This window comes from Ictalurus punctatus, chromosome 1 (assembly GCF_001660625.3).
Source record: "Ictalurus punctatus breed USDA103 chromosome 1, Coco_2.0, whole genome shotgun sequence".
NCBI classification, from domain to species: domain Eukaryota; kingdom Metazoa; phylum Chordata; class Actinopteri; order Siluriformes; family Ictaluridae; genus Ictalurus; species Ictalurus punctatus.
The window spans coordinates 10,517,410-10,539,067 of NC_030416.2; the positions used below are offsets into that span (position 1 = coordinate 10,517,410).

The window sequence follows — 21,658 nt, forward strand, 5'->3', positions numbered from 1 at the left end:
ATCGAGATCACGTGACAGCGGACTCCAGTAGCAGCGCGCGTGTGCGAGGGTTCAGTCAGAGCTAGTCCACACGCTGTGGAGCACGCATATATACATCATCAAGGCGTCATATTTCTTCAAAACGACTGTTTATTTATTTATTTCTGTTATTATTATTATTTTTTTTAAAGATTGTATGTTCGCCTTTTGAGGAGCGTGTGGAGGTTTTTTTTTAATCCGACAACAACAAAAACCCCAACAAGAAATAAAAGTAGCGGTTGAGGACCAAAGCAGAAAGTCTTTAAGTTTGTGCAGTAAAAGAGACAAACTGTGGATGTTTTTTTTTACTCCGTCGTAAGAAGACATTTTTTCCCCGTAGAGTAGGACTTTCTCGTGGGGAACCAGAGACTGTTAGTTGTGTGTGTGTGTATTCAACAAGCGGGCTACAGACACCATGGTGCGGGACTCCGGTTTGTTCTCAGCGCCGGGACTCCTCGGCTCTATCCTCCTCCTCCTCCTCCTCACAGCCCGAGGTAAGCGCCTTTGATTCAGCACATCTTCCCGCCTCAATATTGTATGTGTGTGAAGTTTCGAAATACTTTGGTTTTAGTATCGGTCTTACTAAACAGCCGGTGACGCACGGTGTCAATGTCAGACCTGGTTTTCCCCTCACATATCGCCTGTTCGTGTTCATACCCGGCTTTCTTTACACGACTGTTTGATCGTTTAGGATTATTAATCATCATTAACTATTTAAGACCGGAACTAGCTTGGCTGTTATTTTCTTGGTGGGTTTCACCTATGTACATGTTTACTTTCGGTGACCTGCTCAGTTTCGGCGTGCGCCATGTTCTCCAGTAAGGTGTGGCCTTTCAAAGTATTTTCCCCTGAAGGTGTTGTCAGGTAACCTGCAAACCTGTTCAATACGCGTAATGACTAAGCAAAACCTCCTACTGTTTTATTTGGATTCATTTGATACTTTTCTACCTTCACAGCCTATAAGGTGCCCTTGTTTGTTTGTTTGTTTGTTTGTTTTTTACTATAAAAAATATTAACCTGCCCTTTCTCTAACGCTCCATTGGGGTATCACGGTGTCATTTCCGCACTTCATGTTGTTGTTGTTGTTGTTGTTGTTGTTGTTATTGTTTTTATCATTATTATATTGGGAGAAACCTGGGCGGCCATGTAAACACGCAACAGGGTGTTGGGAACAATCCTGTTTTTATTCGTACTCTGTTTACATTGTTGAGACAGGACCCTCTCATAAACTAATATCTTGTTAGGCCCAAACAAGACTATTTGTTAATGGGGAATGTATTGCGCTTCCTCGTAGTCTGTTTATTTTACTATTCACTCTGTAACCTGTTGCCTACGCGACCGGGATTTCCGGTATCTTTGTGGTTTTTTTTTTTTTTTTTTTTTTTTTTTAGGTCACTGGCTTTGCATAGTTAATTGTTTACGCCAGCAGGTGCATGTACACACCTGATACAGGCCGCGTCTCAAATAATTCCCTAGTGGATATATATGTATATAAGTGCACTAAATATGGCGCCCATTACTTCTTAGCATGTGTAGGCCACTTTTTTGGAAAGTAAAGGAGCCGTTTGGGATTGAACCTGTAGCTGAGTGGGGAAATAAATAAATAAACAAAAAGGGGAGTTTGATTACTTAGCCGGAGGCATATCAGTGTAACACCGCGCTTGTTTCATACAGTGTACCTGGAATATATTGTGCTTTAAAGGGATTTAATAATACATCGAGGTGACAGCCGGCTAAAGTTTTGCCATGTGAATGCAGGCGGTTCACAACACTCCAAAATGCTGTTCCTTTCTTTCATTTATTCATGGCGTGGAGCATTTTTCTGCCAGAGAACCTTTCACAGCACATCAAATGCAGCTCAGGGTGAAAGGGTTTGCAGGGGAAGACTGGAATAATGAAACAATAGATTTTTTATTTATGAAGGAAGCGGGCGGAAGATAAAGGACTAAATGGCCCAAATAGGTCCTGCTGTTTTTCGTCCTCTACTCTTCGAAATCCATTTAGCTGTGTGTCGTGGAAGCATTTGCACATTCTTGACAGGCGTCGTGAAATATGCGAGGGTCAAGGGACAGGTTTATGGACTGCGTTAATATCTAACCCTCTAAAGAGGAACTAGTCGGAATGTCGGTGACGAAGCAAAATCCTGCTGACGATAAGGTCTAGTTGATGACGTATTTCTGCGTGCGACCCGTTCGCATCTCACGTGCAGAGCGAAAGCAAGTACGGCGGAAAGGCGGACGTGAAGCCGAGGAGAAGTTTATCGCTAAACGAGGAGCTACCTCTACAATCTGGAACTGGTTTGGTTACAGAAACTCAGTTTTATTTTTAGATCAATGTTTGTGTTTCTGAGGCTCTCAAGATCACCTCTATCACTTGTAGCCAAAAACAATGGTGCACGGTACTATATTTATATCGTCCCTGATATCGTTGTCGCAATACATTCCAGAAAATATCGTGATACAGTTTTAAGTCCATATAGCCCATCCCTTGCCATATCGTGTCGTCCGTGATGTACCGGTCCAAATCCTCCGCGTGGTAAGGATTTGTCATCTCGTCGGTGACGTGTTTACGCGCCGGAACGTGGGCATCTCGCTCGTAGAACGAGAACAAGCACGACGGAAGGCGGAGTTCGAACTCTGGACTAGGAAGAGGATTTAATCCGCAGGAAAAGCAGGACCTTCCTCCGTGATACGGAAGCGGTTCGGATACAGAATATGTGAATCAAACGTCTGTGATTTGTAGTGTGTGTCAAAAACCCCCTTAACAAAGGATGGAAACAGGTCAAATTTGTTCCACCACCTCAGGCAAAAAATCCAACCTCTGTACAGTATGCTGATTGTGTTGAATATTATTCTTTTCATATCAGCATATGTATCATTACTGTAAAAAAAAAAAACATGAGATATCGTGATGTGGTTTTAAATCTATATCGCCCATCCCTAGCGTCTAGATGGAACTGTAATAATACACTCTAGGACGTTGATATTCAACCAAATATGACAACAGTCCTGCTATGTAAATTGCCTTGTTTACAGAGGTCTGGGTAAGGAGCTGACTTGGCTGAACAGTGACCGCAGTTAACTTTAAATGCTCAGGAGTTAGCGATTAAGAGGTTAATGATTACACGTCTATAAATAATTGTTTTTCGCAGTTACCGTTTATGACTAGTAAACCGTTTACTCTCCAGTAAACTTTAAACATTGTTTTTTTTTTCCCCTTCATTGACATGGTCACGTCACTAATCAGGCCAGAGATGGTAAATAAATAAACACATACGAGTCTGTGAAAACTTTCTTTCCCCAGTGAGTTGCCTTCAACCAAATACTTTACATAATCGCATGTGATTGGCCGCAACAAGCCGCAACAGAGGATCTGCTCCAGAAACTAAGCTGACTTTTTTTTTTTTTTTTTTTTTTTGGAAGCGTCTGAATTTGTCTTCTTTTTTTTTTTCATACGAATATTTTCCAAATGCTCAGTTCATGCATTGCTGGGTCCACATCTGGACCGTGTTATACCAGTTTCCGACCCCTACTCTTAGTTACCAAAGATTTAGCAGTTGGCACGACTCTACCATCAAGATCAAGAACATTTGAACTTGTTCTTATGACAAAAAGTGTTTGATTGATCGAGGCATATTTCGTTACGCGATCACTCCGAGCCTCGTATCAGCAGTCGCAGACTATAAGACTGGGCTTATGAAAACGAGTCAAAAAGCTTGAACCAGTTTCTATGGAGATGTTGAGGGTTTTTTTTAAACAATGGGAAGCAAAGGGGGGGCTACTGTAGTAATGTCGCTCTGCGTGAATGCATCAAGTGCTGTGTGTGTGTGTGAGCGAGCGAGTGAGGAAACGTGGGGGTTGGGAGAGAGATTTTGGCTGCTTAGAGGGCAAGGGGAAGCAGACTGACCTTTATTTATTTGTGTAAGAATCAAACACACACACACAACCTCCAGAATCGAGTGCACTTAAAGATAGACCACAAACCGGTGGGAGTGTGTTAGACGAGCATGCAGAAGGCTGTACGCCATTAGCACACAAGACACACAATCACTGCTTTAGAACTTATTTGTAACTTTGGGGGTGCTGCTCTTTCCTTCCCTTACTCCACCCTTCATTCTTGTGTGCAGTTTGCTTTTGTTTAAAGGAGGTGTTGGTCATTGGTTAATTCAAATCTTAAGCCCAGCCTCCCACAGTAATAGCCCTCTGCCTGACCCCCCCCGTCCCCCCCCAAACAAAAAAAAAAGCAGACCACCATGCATTATTCCCATGAGCCAGACCTCAAGGCCAGTATTTTATTAGTGTCTGAGTCAGACAATGAGGGAGGGAGGGATAAAGAAAACCAGGGAAGAGCGAACAGGTTTATTGAAAAGAAATACAGGAATGTAGTGCAGGGGGAAAAAAAGAGCTGGTGATTAATGTGCGGGTGTGTGTTTGTGCACGCACAAAGACCCGAGCCGAAGCCTTAATCTGTGTTGCACTGTGCTTTGGCAGATTTCATCAATGGCTGGCTTTATAACTATCAAACCTGCAACAATACAGACAGCAGCTTCTTATGTGGTCATTTCAGAGAACTCCAAGAGTATACCATCTAACTTCTGATTAAATTTGTTGAAAGTGGGTGCCTTTTAATTCCGGCTTCATCATTTGTCTTCCAGTCTCGGACATACCCATGATCAGTCATGTCAAGAGTCTGGATCTAAACCGAGGCCAGGTCTTTTCAGGAGAAGGTAGCTAATGCGTGATCAAAAAAGTCGCTAGAAGTCGTCCACAATGTCAAACACCAATTTGCATATCTGTTGAATCGTGATCATTTGAAGAAGGAAGATTTGAATCAAAACCTAAAGAAGGAAGATTTTAATCAAGACATGAAGAAGGAAAAGATTTTTGAAAGGCGCTTCTGAACAATATAATAGAATTGAGTTTTATTAGAATTGAGAATAATAGACTAATATTTCTTACAGGAGATGTCTTTGGTCATTGCATCAGTAAGTAACTATACGTCGTGCCAACTATTCATGTGTTTTCAAATTTCTCTGAAGAACACTGACAAAAAAGCATTGGTAGTGAGTAGTTGGGTTACAGGAAATAAATAAATGCTTCTAATGCAGTGGCGGGTGTGTGGGTGATCGAGGGCAAACAGTGGTGATCAGTGGTTGGTTGTTTGTTGGGAACAGTGGTGTTTAGTGATTGGGCATTAGGTACAATGGTAAGCAGTGACCGGATGTAGGGAGCAGTGGTGATCAGTGACTGGATGTAGGGAGCAGTGGTGATCAGTGACTAGCTGTAGGGAGCAGTGGTGATCAGTGACCGGATGTAGGGAGCAGTGGTGATCAGTGACCGGATGTAGGGAGCAGTGGTGATCAGTGACTAGTTGTAGGGAGCAGTGGTGATCAGTGACCGGATGTAGGGAGCAGTGGTGATCAGTGACCGGATGTAGGGAGCAGTGGTGATCGGTGACTGGATGTAGGGAGCAGTGGTCATCGGTGATTGGTCGTAGGGAGCAGTGGTGATCGGTGATTGGTCGTAGGGAGCGGTGGTGATCAGTGAACGGATGTAGGGAGCGGTGGTGATCAGTGACCGCATGTAGGGAGCAGTGGTGATCAGTGATTGGTCGTAGGGAGCATTGGTGATCAGTGATATTATTAATAATTAAGTTCTCATCACTCTTCTCCTCCATCATTACTTACAGCACTCAACATGCTCTTTTCTTCCACTGTTTTTCCTCCCCTCTCCTTGTTGAGCAGATGTCGGCTCTCAGGACGCTTTTGTAGCTTCAGAGCTTCATGAAGTCGACATGGCCATTTAAATCACCCTCATAATTTAGTCATTTCTCTTGTGATGCTGGGCAGCCAAGCAGAGTGTGTCAGGGAGGGGTGAACCAAGGATCACAGGCAGGGCTGGTCTTCTATACAGTTTCACTTTCATATTGAGAATAAAGATCATGGTAGGAAATGTATGAACACCCCCTGAATGTCACTCAACTGTTTGACTGGATGTACATTTAAAAAAAAAAATTAACCATGGCACATGAATTAGTGGGCATGTTCAATAAGTGCTTAATTTTAGTTCTTATTTCAGGCCACGTTTAATGAAACAAACGGAGATTTAGCAGCAGTTAAATTCTTAGTACGTTTCTGTTTCGGAAGAAATCCTAGTCTTCTATAACCAATCATGACTAATGACCTACATACGTTTAATCAGATTGATGATGCGCTTGCACTCGCCAGTGGAACAGGTCGTGCAGAGAAAACGGGCCAGAATCATCTTACCAAGACGAGCTGTACTTCTGAACCGTTTAATAGACTACCGGTTTAATAAAGTGAGGAAAGAAAACGGGGGGCGGGGGGGGGGGTTACAAAAAGAGGGCAGAATCGAGAAAGCCGCTGTGAAAAAGCCTTCAGTAAAACGAGCCCCGTGCTTGAGTGTGCGTTCGTTTGTGAGTTTTATTTGCGAGCGCATAATGGATTCCACATTGCGGTTTGATCATTATGAAGCATTCGAGGTTGAACACCAATTACTTCCGTCACAGCTCGTTCTGCGCACACACACACACACACACACACACACAGGCACATGTCTTATTCCTGGCCCCGCAACTATGTAACGAGTGAAGAATGTATTCGCTTATGAGGGTGTTAATTATGTCATGCTTGCATTGGAGAAATTGAAGCGTTCCCTGGATAGGTCCGTATATACCTACTACACCTTTTAATAACCTTGGAGAACGGAGAAGACGATTCCCTTGGTAACCTTGACTTTCCTCCCATCCTCCTTCTTCGGTGAGGAGAATATAGAGCTGTACAGTGTTGTACTTCCTGAGGAGCAACCCCAATCCCCCGCCCTCCCAATCATTGTCCTTAATGTGTCCATCCAGTGTCTGCGAGACAGCCTGGGCATCGCACTATTGACCCGGTATTGATCAGCAAAACCAGCGATGCCCTTGCAAGTCAACATGGCTTACCTGAGCCCTTTCAAACCAAGGAGGATAAAGGCGTAGCTCTACTCCTCGTCTTCTGGAGAGGGCTGGATTGAAGACTAACCTTTCTTAGCCTTTCCGTCCCTTTCACTTCACTTCTCGCTAACTATTTGGGCTTCCTCCCCCCCCGCTCCATTTTCTCATCCTGTTTGCTTTTATTGTTAGCATGCTCCTTGAGAGCATGCCGTTAGCATGCCTAGCACAGTGTGTTATCGGAGAAAAACAGCAATGACCTTTAAGATGGTTTCATACACAGTGCTTTTGAGTGACATGTGAAGTTCAGGCTTAAGGGTGCTAAAGGAGAAGGGCCGGGCGATATGTTGATATAATATAGATATCGTGATAAACGATTACGTGGTACACTTTTCTGAGATATCATTGGTGTGATGTTTTTAAAAAAAAAAGTTTTTAATAATTACAAGTGATCTAGTACTGAATGGTACTTGGCAGAAATAATAATAAAAAAAAAAACGTAATCTTTATTTTTCTAGGCAAGTAGAAAGTATATCTAGAAAAGTATAGTTAAACTCCTCCGTTTAAGGTTTTTAATTTTTTATTTATTTATTTAATGAGGTTTGGTCGAGGAACGTGAAATCGAGCGGAGGTATTTTTATTTGCCTCACGATTTGTCACGTGTTACTTTGGCTTGTCCTCAACATCCGCTTCCTCTTGTGGTTTTGTCTCATCTGATTTATTCCTGTCCGCCGGTTAATGGACGAGTGCAATCCATCCCCTTCTGTTCACTCGCTTCTTCTCTTTCCTTTTCATCCCTGCTTTCCTCGACTGCACCGCCCTCTGATTCGGACCGCGTAATAGATCCGTCTGTCTTCTACGCTCCTGTCATCTTCGCCGTCCTCGCCACAGCCGGCGTCCTGTTTACCTCGGTCTCACTCTTTCGTCCCTTCCTAAACGAGACACCATTTTGTCTTCACCCCCAACCCCCCGCGTTATTTTTCTCCGAGCAGCGCACCTCGTGCGACTCTCCTGCCTTTTTATAGCCGCGCTTTCCCGTCTTCTCCGCATTGTTCTTTTACTACAGTGTTGAAGGTTAAGTCCCAGAGACAATGTAACAATCGCTCCCACGTCTTTCGATCACTCTGACCTTCTGCCTCATGGAAGAGATAAAGAGCACAAATGTTCCAGGCCCTGACTGTATTGGACTTGCTTTATGATTAATGCCGAGAGCGCTTCATTGTGTGGCGCTGACATTGTGTGAGGCTGTGGAAAGGGAGTTGGAGACAAGCAAATGAATTTGCAATTGATAATGAATATGAAGGTGTGTTTGCGTTGTACACCAGCAGCAGGTACGGTGACCATGCAGAAACAGAGCGTCCATTGTTTCTGCCCTACTTCCATCAGTTATACACTGTGTGTGTGCGCGAGACTGAAAGTCACAAGCTTCTGTGTTGTATCATTTACCTGTGTGGGCGTCTCTCTCCCTCTCTCTCATTCTTCAAGAGGTTGACATTTAGAATAAATGAGAGGGTAGCACTTGTGGCTTCCTTCACTGGAGGCAAGGATGAATAAACATTCTTTTGTTTCTCTGTCTCTCTCTCTCTCTCTCTCTCTCTCTCTCTCTCTCTCTCTCCTTCCTTTCCAGTTCAGTAAGCTTCACTGACATGACAGTATTCACCAGAACGTACCATTATGTGCGGAAAAATTCCTGGTGTTCATTTCAGCCGTCAAACCAAATCGAGGAGAGAGAGTTAAAAAAAAAAAAAAGAGAAGCAAATAAAGGTGTAGGATTGAAAGTAATGGCACACTCTGTCGCAGCCATTAATGCTCGTTCCCTGTGTTTTTTGTTTCTTAGCATACAATGTGTTGCATTATCTGCGAGATCGGCGCGATTAGTCCCACATAGGTGACGCTTTCATTCATTTCATCTAACAGGACGACCGGGACATTGTCGTGATGCGTGATACGGCTGAATAGGGGACTGAGCAATTTCGCGTTTCACGCTAGGTCGGAAGGGTCGCGTCCCTCGACGCTCTGCTGGCACACGCTGTCCTCTTTCGGGAGCGGCATCCTCTTAAATCGGCCAGCTTCGGCCTCGCCGCGCTCGTGTGTTGTGTTTTGAGCGCGTCACAGAGCGCGCTGTCTGTTTCAGGCCAGATGGCACTGGATTTGGTTTAGCGTCCGTGTTTGTGTTTTCCACTGGATGATGAGTAGAGACGGTTGAGCTGGTAGTTTTGTTTGTTTGTGTATTTATTTGTGTGTGTGTGTGAGAGAGAGAGAGATCATAATTCATGCTTATAGCAGGTCTGCATGTCTGTCTGAGAAGAGGAAAGCAGGGAAAGGGGGGGGGGGGGGGAGCAACACTGGGTATAATGAGGAAAGTTGCACTTATGTGCACTTTTATGAGTCTGACAGATCAAGCTATTTCTCTACCCTGTACCTTTCTGTTGCCTTCTGCGTCTCCTTGTAGTGATGCTGTAATGCTTTATCTGTTATAGATTATTAATAGGCTGCTTCTCTCTGCACCTCTCTTCCTCACTCTGTCTCTCCCCCTCTCCCTTCTATTCTTCATCTTTAAAAAAAAAAAACAACAACTCTGCTCTTACCTGGATCTCTGCCTGTTAACCACACGTCATCCCTCTCTCTCTTTCTCACTCTCTCTTTCCCTCTCTTGATCCTCCTCTCCATCTTTTTCCCGTCTCTCTCCCTCACTCTTCTCTCTTTCTCCCTCCCCGCCTCTCCTTTTCCCTCTCCATGGAGAGGGACCAGGGGTGAGTCCCAGGTTGTGCTGTCCTACTTTTGCTTTCCTGTCCTCCCAGATCCATTCTGAGTTTATTTATTCCGACGCACTGGAAGACATGGATGGATAGAGGAATGGATGGATGGGTGCAGTAGGAGGTGTAAGAGCGAGGCAGCATTGGGAAGGTGATGCAAACCGTTTTCACAGCGAAAGGAAAAAGGGATCGAGTTCGTCAATCGAGTCATTATAGCTGCAACAGCTGGTTAAAGACCAACATCAGCATTTTATCACGCATGCAAGAGAAGAAGTGGAGGAGCTTAATATAGGCTAGTGTTTCACTGGGTCTCTTAAGATGGAAGGGTTTTTTTTTTCTTTTCTTTTTTTAATACATAATTTTGTCAGGAAATCATGTGGCAGAAGTTTTCTTTATGAGTAGTGGTGCGTGATGTGACCAAATTTCATACTAAAATGATATTGTGACCTAATTGATCACCATGTCGATTATATCAAAATATATGCATTTTTGGTTCACTGACTACGTTCACATGGACAGCAGCAATCTAATTATCGACCTTACTCTGAGTAAGATAATAATGTGATTACGGTGTTTACATGAGTCGCTTTTAGAATACTCCTCTCATGTTCCCGTTTTACACGTTTTAGAACATAATTAGATTAACAGCCCGCGTCATTACGTCACCGCGCCACGCCGTCCGACGTCCCTACAGAATTTCACGTATCGACATACAGTTCGTCTTCGTTATGGTACCGTATACAGTTTCGGGTGTTTTTTTATTTATTTATTTTTTTACAAACGCTTAAAGTGCAGTTCATTATTTGTCATTCTGTACGTGCTAATAGACGACCGCTTGAAGCCGTGGGTGTGTCCCAAACCGCGTACTTACCGTCTATATAGTAGCCGAGATACATGTATTTTTCCCCACTACAGGCCTGTAGTAGGAAAGTATGCGATTTGGGACGCAGCCGAACTCTCTTGCTCGTCCATAATGCGACTAAAACAGGAATACTCCGCCTGTCTTAATTCGATTAGTGCTTACTTCGATTGTGACCTCAATTAGATTAAGGTAAGTAAAAATCGCTGCTTACATGGTAGTTTCTTAATTATAGTATGGTCTTAATCGGATTAAGAGGGGATTATTGTTGTCCATGTAAACGCAGCTACTGTCAAAATCAGAGCTAGGAGTGTAGACCTGATATCAATCCCATGCTTCTATCCTGCACGTCTGTCTCCGAGTTACGCGTACGTACGAACGAATGCGTACAAGAACCTAACACGATTTGGGTGCCGTGTTCAAATGCAGGGTGCGTATTCCTTCTATAATCCTCCCGCACATTCACTGCATAAAATAAAGGGTAAGTGAAATGTCATCCAATCCACTACTGCAAGCCAGTCGTCTAGCTTTTTCTCGAGAGTTTGGTACTTTCCTGGTGCGTTTCAACGCTCAATGTGGCCAGGACCTGGGTATTTTAACAGGAAGCGGCTGTCGCTGCAAAACCATTGTGTGCTCACCACAAACTTTTGTAATTGTTAAAGTCAGGATGCTGTACTTCTCCAAACCCCAGTGACCAGAGCATGTTCGTTTACAGCAGTGTGGAACGGAAGTGTGATTCGATTCTCAGATCGCAACTTTGAAAATTCAGACGGTTGAGGCCTGTAAGTGTACAACAAATACCAGACACACTGAGGCTGTGACTTAACCCCATATGCAGTTAAATTTGTGCCTAAAGTATTGACGGGAACCCTTTAAGAAACAGAAATATACGACGAGAGAGAAGAAGAAACGGTTTTGAGTTTTCGTTTTAAGTAAGTCGCGAGTTTTAAGCAAGCTTAAGCTCATCATTCTGGCACAAACCTCGTGTGTGGGCGGGGCTTAACGGCTTAACTCTCATTGCCCAGTGAGATTTGGATCCACAGCTTCCTGACCAGGACGTAGAGACTGCAATGGTGTGAATTTTGAAGAATGTTCCGGACGTGGTTCTCTGTATAGTTATAATGTGTGTACTTGTAGAAGAAATGACTTCCTTCCTTACTTAGTCAGTATATTAGTTCATAATTTATATTTGATGTTTGGGTCGTCTCATAAGACTATTTTACGAGACGAGCTCTCAGAAGCGGCACGGGGCGTCGTCCTCTTCAGCTGCACACTCGAGCTGTCGATCCAAATCTCACTGGCCAATGGGAGTTAAGCTGTTAAGACCCGGACGCACGTGAGGTTTGTGCCCGAATGGCGAACGTAAACTTGCGGCGCGTAAACGAAAACTCGGGCAGCGCGTTCCATAGACCGCGATGAACGAAAAGGAAATTTAGAAAGCTTTGAACAAACAATGCCGTTTATTTGGAGACCGTATGTGAAATGTCTGCCACCGAGTTCACTGTTTCCAGTTTCAGAGTGCTGTTCTTTCTCACTGTATTATTTGGGTCGTTTCTTGAAAATTGACGTTCAATACTTTTGGGACAAATTTAATTCCATAACCCCATACTGGTAAGTATCCACTCAGTGCATCGACTTTTTAAATATCTTTAAAGTTCCGCATTTAAATGAGCGGGAGAGAGACAGACACGGAGCGGGATAGAGAGAGAGACCGACTGAGAGAGAGAGAAAACATGCTTTTGATGATAAGGTCTGTGTGCCTTATCAAACCTTCCCTGGCTGGAAAAGCTGATAGGAAAACACATACAGACTTCTCAATTAGGTGCCGGTCACCTCCTACAGAGCGAGAAAGGTGGAGGACGAGGGGAATGGATGGATGGATGGAGAGAGAGAGCAGACTGAGGGGCCGTTTACACGACAACGTAGAACGGAAAACTTTTCACGCGGTTTGGCGGTTCGTCTACACAACGATGGCGTTTCGGGCTCCGAAGACGCAAACGTTTGAAAACGGCTTTCAGAGTGCAAGTCACGCGCACGTGTATCACGTGTTCAGTCTATAGGCGTGTGCTCGAGACATTCAAGACTACAGGACTGTTTGTGCTTCTCAAGATTTTGAGTTTCAGTTGTTAGTACTTCAAGATGCGTCGTCTTAGATTTTTTTTTTCAGTATTTAAAAATGAACGAGCTTCAACTGGATCCTGACCCGGAGAACGGGAGAAGCTAGAAGACGAGGTCGAAGACCGAAAAAATCCATCTCCACTGTGAGAGAACTTTTATTTCATGTACATTGCGTTATATTACGTTAGGGACGTCTCGGTACTTATTAACCGAGAAATGTAAGCAGAATCTGCTTGACGAGCGTGAGTTTTCACAGCTCTTTGACAATGAATCATTTTCCACGTCTAACTCTCGAGATTCTGAGTAACTGGAGACTCCACGTAGAGCATAAAGCATGGAAATTATTCGAGAAATGTAAACGTCCTTGTGCTTTTTATCCAGAAAGCCCACGGCTCCCCCGTTTACTCGTATTTGTTTATAGGGCGGTCTTGCCCGGATCGATACATGCATAATGCAGCGTTTTTTAGTCGTTTTTTTCGCGGATCCGTGCGAATGGGGATGGCTTTGACAGCGCCGTCGTCTGTACATGAAGCTTTTCAAAAAACGCAAAGGGAGAAACTTTTCCGTTTTTAGGACATGGTTGTCGTGTAAACATACTCTTGGTGTGAGAGAGAGGGAGAGAGATTGATGGATGGGTGGAGAGAGGATGCAAGAACTGGAGCGAGACGCAGCCTGATGAGGAGAGATAAGTACAGATGGGAAAGGAAAAAGACTTTGGGGGGGGTCTGTGCGTGCGTGCGTGTGTGTGCGCGCGTGCGTGTGCACGTGTGTGTGGATTAGCAGGAAGAGCAGAGATTGAACAGGACAATGGCTGTTGGAGATCAATCAGTACAGAGGTAGATAACGGGGAAGACGGGGACAGACGGACCACATGGGGTAACGGTAACATGGATTCCTACCTAGTTACGTGTGTGTGCTCCTGGGGAGCGGAGACGCTAACTTGGAGGGGTGCACTCCGAGTAACTCGTCAGTTACCATGGAGACTTGACATACCCCTTACTCCAGTGACCTCTCACCTTTGTGTGTCTGTGTGTTGCTTTACAATTCCCTTGTAGAACACCTTTTTTTTTTTTTTTTTTTTTCCCCGTTGTCTCTCTCTCTCCTTCATATTCACAGCTCCATTTTCTCGGTCTGTTTTACCACACACTCACTCGTGCTCTCTCTCTCTCTCTCTCTCTCTCTCTCTCTCTCTCTCTCTCTCTCTCTCTCTCTCTCTCTGGGAGTATCTGATGACTCTGATGTGATGTGGAGCAGCTGTTGCATTTCTCAGAGTCGCCCTCATTTCCTCCCCCTTCTTTCATTCCTCCCTTCTTTCTCTCCCCACATTACAACAGCAGCTTCACTCAGTTTCAGAGAATGTGTGTGTGTGTGTGAGAGATGATGCCAGTGTAGGGCTGATCGTACAAGGCGACACAGTATCTGATCTTTCACATGATCATCCCCAGACCTGTTTGAAATCTTTCTCACTGCTGCCTCTGCCTTGCTCCTCCTCCCTCAGAGTTTCTGTCTTTCTCTCTCTCTCGGGGTGTGTGTGTGTGTGTGTGTGTGTGTGTACGTGTAATTAGCTTTTTTCTGACGTTGCGGGAGTGCATGTGTGATGGAAATCCAGGATGATCCGCTCCTAATCATCAGCAGCGGTTAATACCAGAAGCTTCCGCCTAATCTCACACACATCCTCTGACTGAGACGCTGCAAGCCGGCTCATTTAACAGCTTAATGCCCCGTGTTTGCGTGTGTGTGTGTGTGTTCAGATGTAACAGTGTGTATTTGCCTTCGCTAGCAGATGGAGCTCATTGCCGTCGGAGGTGCACGGTTATTATTTGACTGCAGAGGAGCTTGGAGATATCTGCGTTCCTTACAGACGCATTTACTGATTTGATTCACCGCCGATTTCTCTCTCTCTCTCTCCCTTCTCACTCTAATTACAGAGCACTAGTTTAATTAACGCACAAGATCCTGTGCGCGCGCGTATGTGCGAACCTTTTGAAACAGGTCGGCTTGTTTGCGGCGACGCCTCGTCGAACAATAGAGTACAGCTATGACGATAAATAAAGGCCTAGCGAAAGCGTAACTAAGGCGCTTAACCGAACGTTTCTGGATCTAAAATGGCAGCGTTCACTCCTTTTACCGAAGCGTCGAGAAAACGTGGCGAGCTCCGAGCTAAGAGGAGCTCCGTCCAGCAGCCAGTTTAAGAACCCGAGGAAAAACCACCAAGCTAATTAACCGAGATTATCGAGCGCTCTTTAACTTCTACCGTATAGCTCGTGATTAGACAGCTAAGTTCATTAAGTTAACAGCGTATAGGCTAGCCTAATTCAATAACTCTGACTCTTGCTAGAGTAGACCCATCTGTTCCTGATTAAGCAAAGGTTTACTCCGTTTGAGACGAGATTAATGGACGTGACGGTCGATTAGAGTATGACGTTTAAGAAAATCGACCTCCGACGAGGAAAGACGTCTGATATCACGGTCCGTACAGGATTCCGGGATTATTCGTGCCGTAGTACAAGATGCAAACCGCTCGGAATCGGAAAGCCAGATTAGAAACTTCACGGGGAAATACAGAGACGGGCGACAAACGTTCTGGAACCATGATGAACCTGTAGTAAAGTGTGTACGAGCTCATCTGTGAAACATGGTGGAGGTAGTGTCATGGTGTTTTGATGATTGTTGTGGCCAAAAACGCTTGATGATGTGGGGTTTTTGTGTTTTTTCTTTCTTTTTTGTGGAAAACTGCTTGCATTGGCGAAATAGATTCAGGCGGCTGAGGATCAGGTGGTAGGGCGGAGTGTCCGCTAACCGTAGGGTTGGCGGTTTGATTCCCGGCCCACGTGTCTCCACATGCCGAAGTGTCCTTGGGCGAGACGCTGAGTTGCTCCCGATGGCAAGTTAGCGCCTTGCATGGCAGCTCTGCTACCGTTGGTGTGTGAATGGGTGAATGAGACACAGTGTAAAGTGTTATATAAGTGCAGACCATTTTTAGATTTGCACGGTCTTTCACAGTGATGTTTGTTGGTGAACGAGACTTTTTATTTATTTATTTATTTATTTTTTCCGGTACCTGCACCGAAGAGGGCTTTGACACTGTCTTTTTGAAAATCTGCAGTGATTTTTGGAAAAAGTTTTGAAAGATTTTGTGATCGCAGGAACTGATCTTCTTAGATAAAGCACCGGTTCTCAGAGCAGGGTCCGTGAAGCAAAGCCAGCGGGTCTGCGAGTTTCGTTTTTGTTACAGCTGTACGTACCAGCTGGATTTAATGGGTTTAATCCAAACAGCAAGAACTCGAAAACAAATCGGGCCTACAAATAACGTTAACTCGATCACAACGTGTTTGCTTGATGGAAACGTTCAGGAATGTAAAGCGCCATGGCTCTAATAAACGTGTCATCAGGGGGGGATTTATTTTACAGTCTGCATAAAGATTAAGCACCGGTGCGTTTAAAGGGTCAGGGCGTTACCGTGTGACTTTCGCTGCATTCGACTTTCCTCAGAACTTGGCAATTTTACGCCATCGTTGAGCATCGATGAGCATACGTTCATCTTTCGTTCTCAACACGCTAGGATGCGTAACCCCCCCCCACCCACCAAGTATATCTCATTTGAAGGTAATAAGTCCTGCTTGGGGTTGAGGAGACCGTCGCGAGATTTCAAGTGGGAATTCCGAGTCGAGGTGGCGTTGTTTTTGTTTTGCTCGTGTGTTTTCGTCTTGCCGTGTCTTTACCTCGTCGGGTTTCATCTTTCAGGAAGCGAAAGGGAGTACGACACCAGTGTCGGCAGTCGATCGAGAATATTTCCCATCACGCGGCTGTTTTTACCAGCCCTTTACCTTATTTGATAGCGCGCCTGCGTCTCTGCTCCGTGACCCTTGTAGCGTGATGTTAACAGGTGGATAGATGAGCTCCTGCTGTAGCGCTCCTTCTAGAGGATCAGCTGAAATCTAATACACGCCTGCCATCCATGGAGGTATCCATGGAGACCATAGTGTGTGTGTGTGTGTGTGTGTTGCTGTTGGATGGTGAAAGACTGGAGGGCATTGTGTAAAGTGTGAGCAGGTCCTTTGAGCTTTGGCTTTATATTGTAATGAAGCTTTAGGCAACATAACGAGCTTCATGTGCTGTTCCTTCCTATACCACACCTGTGGAGGAGGATCCTCTTACTCTGTGTGTGTGAGACAGGAAGAGAGGAGGGAGGGAAAGAAGCAGGAAGAAAGGAGAAAGAAAGACTACACGCTCTCCTCCTTTGTTTTTTTTTTTTTTTTCCTCTTCTATACAATTCAAGCACTTAAGGATTTTCTCAGTGTATTTCTCCCACAGCTGTATTTCTCGCTCGCAGCCGTGACTTCAAAGCCGTCAAAGAGAGACGCCGACACGAGATTGATCAGAGGCAACGATGCTTACAAAATCAATCAAGATCCTATTAGTCCACATTACTCTCATTTGCCAGCTAGAACGTTTTTTTTTCCCCGACACTGACGGCATTAACTCGCCTTGTCATAATAAATCAGCATGCAAGTCCCGTGACTGACGTTTCCTCTGGCTTTTTTGTGTATAACAGGGGTAAATAAAACTTTAGCGATCTGTGTGATAGTAATAATAATAATAATCCGTACTTTTTTTTTTTTTTTTTTTTTTTTAAAGAAAACTTTGACGATAATAAAAACAGAAAGAAGGCGTGGTGAATGGGAATGTTCAGGGATCTAAGTGCTCGGTTTTGAGCAGGAGCAGCGCGGGGTTTCGATAGCGTTAAACTGTTCTGCGGAACGGACCGTCGAGACAACCGGCACGTAGACGAGTACAAGTTTTCACTTCAAAGCGGTTCATACGATCCCCATGCAAGAAACGACAGGACAAGGAAGGGCGTGGTCACGTTTTAGTCGAGTAGCTGAGATCAGATACTGTCAGTCATGTAATGAAAGCATGACTTGTAACAGTATAAGGAATGTAGCAAAACACCCGCTGAGCAAGCCCGAGGTGCAGTCGGTACGGGTCCCGAGGTGCAGTCGGTACGGGTCCCGAGGTGCAGTCGGAACGGGTCCCGAGGTGCAGTCGGTACGGGTCCCGGTACGGGTCCCGAGGTGCAGTCGGTACGGGTCCCGAGGTGCAGTCGGTACGGGTCCCGGTACGGGTCCCGAGGTGCAGTCGGTACGGGGCCCGAGGTGCAGTCGGTACGGGTCCCGAGGTGCAGTCGGTACCGGATTTTGTGGAGGTTTCTTTTTTGTTTGTGTTTGTGTGATTGTTGTAGCCAGAAAGGGTTGATTTTCGTTGTAGAGAAAGAAAGGATCTGCTCATGATCCAAATCATACAAACTCCTCTGTGAAACACGGTGGTGGTAGTGTCATGTATGTATGTCTGTCTGTTTGTTTGTGTGTGTGCGCACGTGCAAAAACACTTGCACGGTCTGTCGCAGTGACGTTTGCCGGTAAATGAGACGTTTTCTCTGTACTCATGTTCACTCCTCCTGCTGAGTTTGCTCGGTTTTCATGTTCATTTCCTGGAGGGACTGTAAAAAAATAAAATAAATAAATCTCCGGATGTATCGCAGTCTGCGAGCGCTATATTTCGACGTAAAAACAGAGCCGCATTCTTGGTTCGCTAGTCTGCGTCGTTGCTTTCCATGGTTTGCTGGACATATCCGGCAAGAGAAATATTTCAACCGTGGTTTCTTCTAGCATCAGGACTGAAATCCTAACATGACCCTTCCCTACTGACAAAGAAGGCAGCACGAATGTACGGCACTCCAAAACTGTCATTTGTGGGAAGATGAAGAATGCCTTTTGTCAGTCAGTTAACAAAAGCATACCAGAACGAGATTTTAATCTCCGTCCTACGGCCGCACATATGGAGCGCAGGTTTCGAAGCCGTTTAACTCTAAACGTTGGTCGTAGTTTAGTTTGTGCCGGAGTGCGTTTACAAAAAGCCGAGTAGCCTTATGTTAGCGTTTTCATGTTTACCGCTGTGTACATGTAGGGATAATGAGCTCCCTCGGCAACAGTTTAGACACACGTGTCATTCCTTCCGTAATACGTGCTTGCCTTAACAGCATCCGTCCTGTCGTGTCAGGATGCCACCCTGGTCCCGCTGTCCGGCTTCACGATTCCGAGCTCCATTTTGTACCGGTTTTGGTGTCTCACCCCGCCGTTCTGAGTTTTCTATTGGACCGAGTGATATATATTTTTAAAAATTAGTTATTTGTTAAAGTTCCCCAGCGTTGCACGTGTTTTATTTATTTATTTATTTATTTATTTATTTATTTATTTTTTCTAATAAAGTCGCAAACAGATGTGGCCCTGAGCAAGCCCACAGCTGTAACTCTGGAACATGGGAGTGGTCAGTGTTGCGCTGATGTGATCCGCTTCGGCACAAACAGCAAAGCTCACACGCTTGCCAAGAACCGATCATCGTTGCCATATTTTATGGCAAGTTACTACACTTCTCCAGAATACTGCACAACCTGTTCATGCTGCACAAGAAGATATTGCTTTCGGGGTATTGGTGCCGAATCCATTTTCCATACCGCGTATCCCGCACAAGGTTGCGGGGAGCCCTGGACGGGGTGCCAACTCGCCGTGCACACGTTCACACACGCACAGGACAGTTTAGACATGCCAATCAGCCTACAGCGCATGTCTTTGGACTGGGGGAGGAAACCGCGGAGCACGAAGAGAACCCTCAAACTCCGCGCACGCACTGGGCGGAGGCGGGATTCGAACCCCCGAACCCTGGAGGTGCGAGTTAAACGTGCTAACCACTAGGATCGGCAACCTAACGTTGAAATGTAACGCTGCCCGATGAAATAATTACAATAAACAAAATTCTGCGATACCAACAATGATATTTAAACCACGTATGCAGGCAATAGGATTATTGACATTGAATTCTGAATTGTCCGTAGCGTGTGCACAACGAAGTTGGCTCCCCGTGGCGTCTCCCACCTCGTGACCCGGGTTCCCTGGGATTCGGTTTCAGGCCCCCCCGCGACCCTGCGTCGGATAAACGGTATATAATAATAAAAAGGGCTCGATGGATGCACGGACTCATGGCTCAAAGAGCACGCAAACAGTTCCACTCAGGAACTTTTTAAAACGCTTCCTTATGCTGCACAGACGGCCAGCTCTGCACTCGACAGCTTTCGTCAACAGGATGGCTGAGGTGAGAGCTGCGAAGAAAATCGATTACTATCTATAGGAACACAGCAGCCGAAAAGACACGGGTTTTTTATTTATTTATTTATTTTATGGATCCCATGCTCCGTCGCTTTCGCAATCCACATCCTTTTCTCCCTGGGGCCGGATGAATAATGTAGCATGTACAGAGAAATCCAAATGTCATGTGGAAATGTGTGTGTGTGTGTGTGTGTGTTTTTAAATTTATTTATTTATTTATTTATTTTTTCCAGAATGTGTTCTGCTTGTATAAACAGCCTGCTTATTGCTACATGCTTCAGACTGGGTGTTTCTGTCTCCCTTTTGTGCTTTCAGTTATTGTGGGTGTGTGGGAGGGGGTGATGTCGACTGCCTGTGCGTGAAGGTTCGAGCGTTTGATAAGATCAGGGTTCAGTGTACAGCTTCTCACACACTCTGCCCTTGGTTGCACTGTAAGATATTATCTTATCGAATGTGACCGTATAACCGTCCGGGCTATGTTCTGAATGTCCCGTCGTCGGTGTGTGCGAGAAGTTAAAAGCAGTGTGGTAAGTGCAGGAATAGATCTAACCCTAACACACACTCGTGTTCACAGACGCACACAGATCACACCGACACGGAGGTGTTGAATGTATTTCTAACGCACTTTCACACTCGCACCCTTTTGAACACAGGCACCCGAACCAGCTTCTCTTCTATACAGAGTCCCCCAGACGTTCACATCACCAGCCTGCCTGCTGCTGTCGCCGCTCTCGTCGCATCTCGCCGCAGTTTTCCTGCGGTTTAGTGTGTGTGTGTGTGAGAGAGAGAGAGAGTGAGACTCGTATTACACTGCCTTTTCTCCTCAGCAGACTAGTACAGAGGCGAATCGAAGGGCACACCGCTCCAGACGCCATGTGAACACGCGTGCTCGTACGCAGCATATGCAATTCATACCGCACAAACCACACACACTCCCCCACCCTTTCTTACTCTGGCTCCTGTCTGACATGCCTTTTCTCTTCGCGGTCGCTCGGATCATCACTTCTGTTCGGCTTATTTTGCTTTTTGCATAGCTCCTCGGGGATGAAAAGATGACGGAGGAAATTTAAATGTCACTCAGCCTAGGCTTTCATTAAAGCCTTCATATGGGCGATGTGTCCTTCTGGTCACCGGCGTGTGTGTGCGCGCGCGTACAGGAGATTGAGAGAGACATGATGATTGGTGACAGGCTTCGGAAAAGGACAGGAAGGTGTTTGTGGGATTTACATCAGAGCCGTGCCCTGTGTGTGTGTGTGTGCGCGCATGTGTGTGTGTGTGTTACCTGCAGGCATGACGGCACTGTAAAATGGAACAGCAATGACACACAGCTTCTGCTCTCTCTCTCGCTCGCTCGCTCGCTCGCTCGCTCGCTCCTGTCTTTGCTCGTGTACTGTGTATTTCTCTCCCACTCTCAATTCCCTGTTGATCATTACTAGTGAACGTGTGTTTAGCACTGTGCCGAGACCTCCGGAATTACAATTTTAATGTACCTTTCAAGGTGTTAAATCATGCTCGACCCGAGGAACACGGGGTGACGCGTCAGAGGTGGGCCGTACGCCTATTACGCTGATTACGATAGCGCTGTTCATTTAATAAGGAATGAGACACGGCATGGCGTGCTGTTGTCGTTTCTAGAAAAAGAGCAACACCAAGCAGAAAGCAGTTAGCATGATGAAGTGTTTAATTCCTCTTGCACCACAGATATTTGCCAGTGATTGCAGTTTTTTATTCATTCATGAACGACACCCCCCACCCCTTTTTTTTTTTGTCCATTTGTTGTCACGTTGCGTAGTTCC

At 45.3% G+C, this 21,658-nt stretch overlaps 1 protein-coding gene across 2 annotated transcripts in view; it reads left to right on the forward strand.

The window, feature by feature from the left end:
• The first annotated feature begins 77 nt into the window (after positions 1-77).
• The window catches only part of si:ch73-22o12.1 (nectin-2), an 81,596-nt gene continuing 60,015 nt past the window's right edge, over positions 78-21,658 (forward strand). Inside the window, exon 1 of one of the 2 annotated variants that reach the window (XM_017469480.3) lies at positions 78-512. In XM_017469480.3, the coding sequence (XP_017324969.1) occupies positions 434-512 (79 nt within the window). In that variant the 5' untranslated portion in view covers positions 78-433. The remainder of the gene's footprint in view (positions 513-21,658) is intronic. The other variant, XM_017469491.3, reaches the window with a different exon arrangement.